Source organism: Xiphophorus maculatus, chromosome 6 (assembly GCF_002775205.1).
Source record: "Xiphophorus maculatus strain JP 163 A chromosome 6, X_maculatus-5.0-male, whole genome shotgun sequence".
NCBI classification, from domain to species: Eukaryota; Metazoa; Chordata; class Actinopteri; order Cyprinodontiformes; family Poeciliidae; genus Xiphophorus; species Xiphophorus maculatus.
The window spans coordinates 29,649,558-29,653,333 of record NC_036448.1 but is presented as its reverse complement, the minus strand read 5'-3'; the positions used below and the strand labels follow the sequence as shown (position 1 = coordinate 29,653,333).

The 3,776-nt window shown below is 45.7% G+C and overlaps 2 gene segments (V, D, J or C); both read left to right on the top strand.

The window, feature by feature from the left end:
- Positions 1-201: 201 nt before the first annotated feature.
- On the top strand, positions 202-1,089 carry LOC111608897. The segment is given in 2 exon segments: positions 202-353; positions 426-1,089. Coding segments are annotated over 2 exon segments (480 nt in total).
- Positions 1,090-1,097: 8 nt separating this feature from the next.
- Positions 1,098-2,315, top strand: LOC111608890. The segment is given in 2 exon segments: positions 1,098-1,539; positions 1,644-2,315. Coding segments are annotated over 2 exon segments (624 nt in total).
- Positions 2,316-3,776: the final 1,461 nt, after the last annotated feature.

Genomic DNA, 3,776 nt, shown 5'->3' with positions numbered 1-3,776 from the left:
TCTGTAACATATAATTATCCAGTAACATTTTTACATTTCCTGTCAACTTATCATCTTTTAATACAAAAACACAAAGGACAGCCTCAGCGTCCGACCACAGGGCTGAGTAGGTTTATTTAGGATTTTATGTAATTTATTGTTCTGAATGTCCGTAAATCTTTTTATATTTCCATCAGAAAGTAGCTGAAGGTGAGAGGAAGAGGAGGAAGAGGAGGAGCTGATCTGTCCCTGATCTCTAAAGAGACTCAAACTTCCTCCTTCAGCTCAGCTCAACTCTCCAACATTAACTCTGCTCAACATGCTGTCTCTGCTCACATCTGGATTCACTCTGCTGGTTCTGATCACTGGATCAGGTTGGTTGGAGTCTTTCAGAGAATAATCTGATCCTTCTTGTTCTTCACTTATATCAGTTTTTCTTCCTTCAGGTGTAAACTGTCAACAACTCACTGCAGCGAAGACTGAGGAGTTCAGTTCAGAGGGCAGCTCTGTTACTCTGACCTGTAGTTACACCAACAAGATAGCTCTTGGTGATGATTTCTTTTGGTATCAACAAAATCCTGGAAAACCTCCAGAGTTCATCTTCTACGTCTCAGGACTCAACAACTCAAGATCAGCAGAGTCTCTGAAATCAATAACAAGATTCTCCACTTACCTGAGAGGAGAGAAACACCTGGATCTGCTGATCTCCTCTGCTGCAGTGACAGACTCTGCTGTGTACTACTGCGCTGTGAGGCCCACAGTGACAGGAAACACCAGAACCCTGTACAAAAACCTGCAGTACTCCACAGCAGCCACTAGAGGGCCTCACTCCCTGCTCTTCAACGGTTTGTCAAGATTCAGACTGATGTGATCAAACCTGAACAAGAAATACAAGTAATAAAAAACTAGTAACAGGGACGGTGGGTTAAACCTACTGCTGCTCTGTGGCGCTCAGAGAACAGGAAGAACCCAGAACAGTTAAATAATTGTGATTAATTCACAAACATCCTGAAGCCCCAACCAGATTTTTTAAACTAATTTGACAGCGCTAATTATTAATGTTGCTGGGTTTTTTTTGTATTAATATTTGTTTGGTCGTTTTTACTCTGGACATTTAGTTCTGATACACTGAGCAGCCTTTCTCCGCTCTGCTCAGCCGTTCAGATCCACTAGAGGGCAGCGTTACCAGGTTCTGAGCTCTGCTGTGGTTCTGTGTTCAAGCACTCTGTCGCTCCACAGACCAGGTCCCATCAGGTGTTCTTGTCTCCCAGGCAGAACAAATGAGAAACGTTTATCCGGTTGTTGAACAGCTGCAGCGTTCCCTCCAGATCCCGGTCTGAATCATTCCGACTGGTTCTAGCATGACACAGTCTGAGTTTGGACTGGTTTTAATGGGACGGCCCGTCACCAGGCTCAGTGAGGGGAGGAGCTCCACTCTGACAGACTTTGTGTTGGAGCTGAAGAGCTGCTGCGTTCTCTCTGTTCTTCTGTCAGTACCAGGGAAAACAATGCAGCTGCTGCTTTTCTCCTGCATGATGATGATCTTCTGCCTTCAGCCAGGTGAGTCATCTAAAGATGCAGCAGGTGGAGAAGGAGACAGAAGGCAGGAAAACATCTGGAGCTTTGAGTTTGTTAAAACTGAATTATCAATCTGTTGTTTCCAGGATCCTCTGAGGATTTACTGACACCATTTAAAGACGATCAACTGGATTTGGAAGGAAACGACGTGACTCTGTCCTGCAACTATTCAGGAACAGTAACCCTGCTGCTGTGGTACCGACAGACGCCCAGTTCATCTCCACAGCTGGTCACCTCAGGATATTCAGACACAACAGGAAGGCTTTCTTTGAGACACGAGAAAACAAGAAAGACGTTTCATCTGCTGATCTCCTCTGCTGCAGTGACAGACTCTGCTGTGTACTACTGCACTGTGACGCCCACAGTGACAGGAAACACCAGAACCCTGTACAAAAATCTGCAGTACTCCACAGCAGCCACTAGAGGGCCTCACTCCCTGTTAATCTACTGGCTGTTGAGTGTTTGGACTGAAGACAAAGACAACAGTGACATCATGCTGCGACTGAAATAATCCAAGAAGTCTGCAGACATGTGTAACGCCTGACATTCTGCTTCCCAGAGTCTGAGAGACTTTCTAAAATATGTGATCTTTAACTATTCAAATCTTAGAGAAATTCTTTCCTCTTCTGTTCTCTTTAGTCATGTGTCCCTTCAGGCGCACCGTATGGAGAAGCTGGCTGCCTACATAGGCCATGAAAAGGGTTTCTGGAGATGCTGTCATAGTTGCTGAATTGACTATCAGATCACAGAGGCATCAACACAGGCAGGTTGCATTAATAAAATATGAACATGTGTTTCAATGTGTTAGATTTTTTGCATAGACATGAGTGTGAATGTGTTTCTGGTTGAAGAGTGAGACCATTTGTTGCCTGGAATTGCAAAAATGTGACAAGGAAGAGATCAGCAGAAATCTTGCAGCATGAAGCCAAGAGCAGCCAGAAGCAGTTAGCGTTGGATCCTGGAGGCAGCAGCAGGCAGATACCAGCAACCCTCAGAGGAGCTACGGGTCGGACATGGAGGCAGGTCGGCAGCCCCGACGCCACGGAGACTCAGTACCAAACCTCCTAACCCAGTCTGGCACCGCAAACCCCAACGAAGGATCAGGCCCACAACCCGGCGTCCGTTAGCCTAGCCTAACCTCCCCCCCACTGCCTACAGCGTCCGAAACCTGTTGGGCAGGAATCAGCTGTTAGCGTTGGCCAGGACTGACAAAGACCAAGCGGGGAGAGATGAGGTCACTGTGACATCACCACTAGGGCTGTGACCATTTCTCAAATGATTTGAAAATTCCCCGAGGAAATGATCTGCCTTGAAACTTCGTTAAATTAAGTTTTGTTATTTAGCCACCGTGTTCCGGCCTGGTGTTTATTCATGATGCGCAGCGCTCTAACCCTAACCTTTGACCCTGTTCCTCCTGAGACCAACAATCATCTCCTTTGTTTTCTTTACATTTCAGATGATTTGACTGTTCCCTCCGTGATCCGAAGCGGTCCACCAGCTCTCTGTACTCAGCCTCTTGTCCGTCTCTGATAAACCAGCAACTGCAGAGTAATCTGAGTATTTCTGTAATCTGAGTATTTCTGTAGATGACAGAAGTCAGTCTTGTGCTGGACGTCTGAAGTGTAGAGAGAGAAAAGGAGCCGAGATAGACGCTCAGTCCTCCAGTCTCTACCTGTGGTCTGTCATCAGGTCAACAGTTCATCAGGTCGTCAGGTTGTCAGGTGGTCAGGTGGTCAGGTCAACAGGTCATCAGGTCATCAGGTCATCAGGTTGCCAGGTTGTCAGGTCATCAGGTCATCAGGTGGTCAGATCATCAGGTGGTCAGGTCATCAGCTGGTCAGGTCATCAGGTCATCAGGTTGCCAGGTTGTCAGGTCATCAGCGTTAGAGATTTTTTGGTATTATCATTTTATTCTTACTTTAGTTCACATTCAGTCTATAGATCTTTGTGATTTTCTGTTTAAAGTGTTCTCTTCTTTAAATGACCTGGAGGTCACTACTGTCTGTTCAACTTTACGAGAAATAGATAACACTGAATTTCTCAGACTTTAAACCCTTTTGCAAGAACACCCCCTAATTTAGTAACTACCTGTGAACAGTCGTATTTTGTTTTCTTGACAGTATTGACCGAGATTTGAACCGGGCTCAGACCTTTGATCAGATATCACATCTGGAACTGGGTTGTTAGATGTTTGGGTTAGAAGCTTTACGACCTCTGTT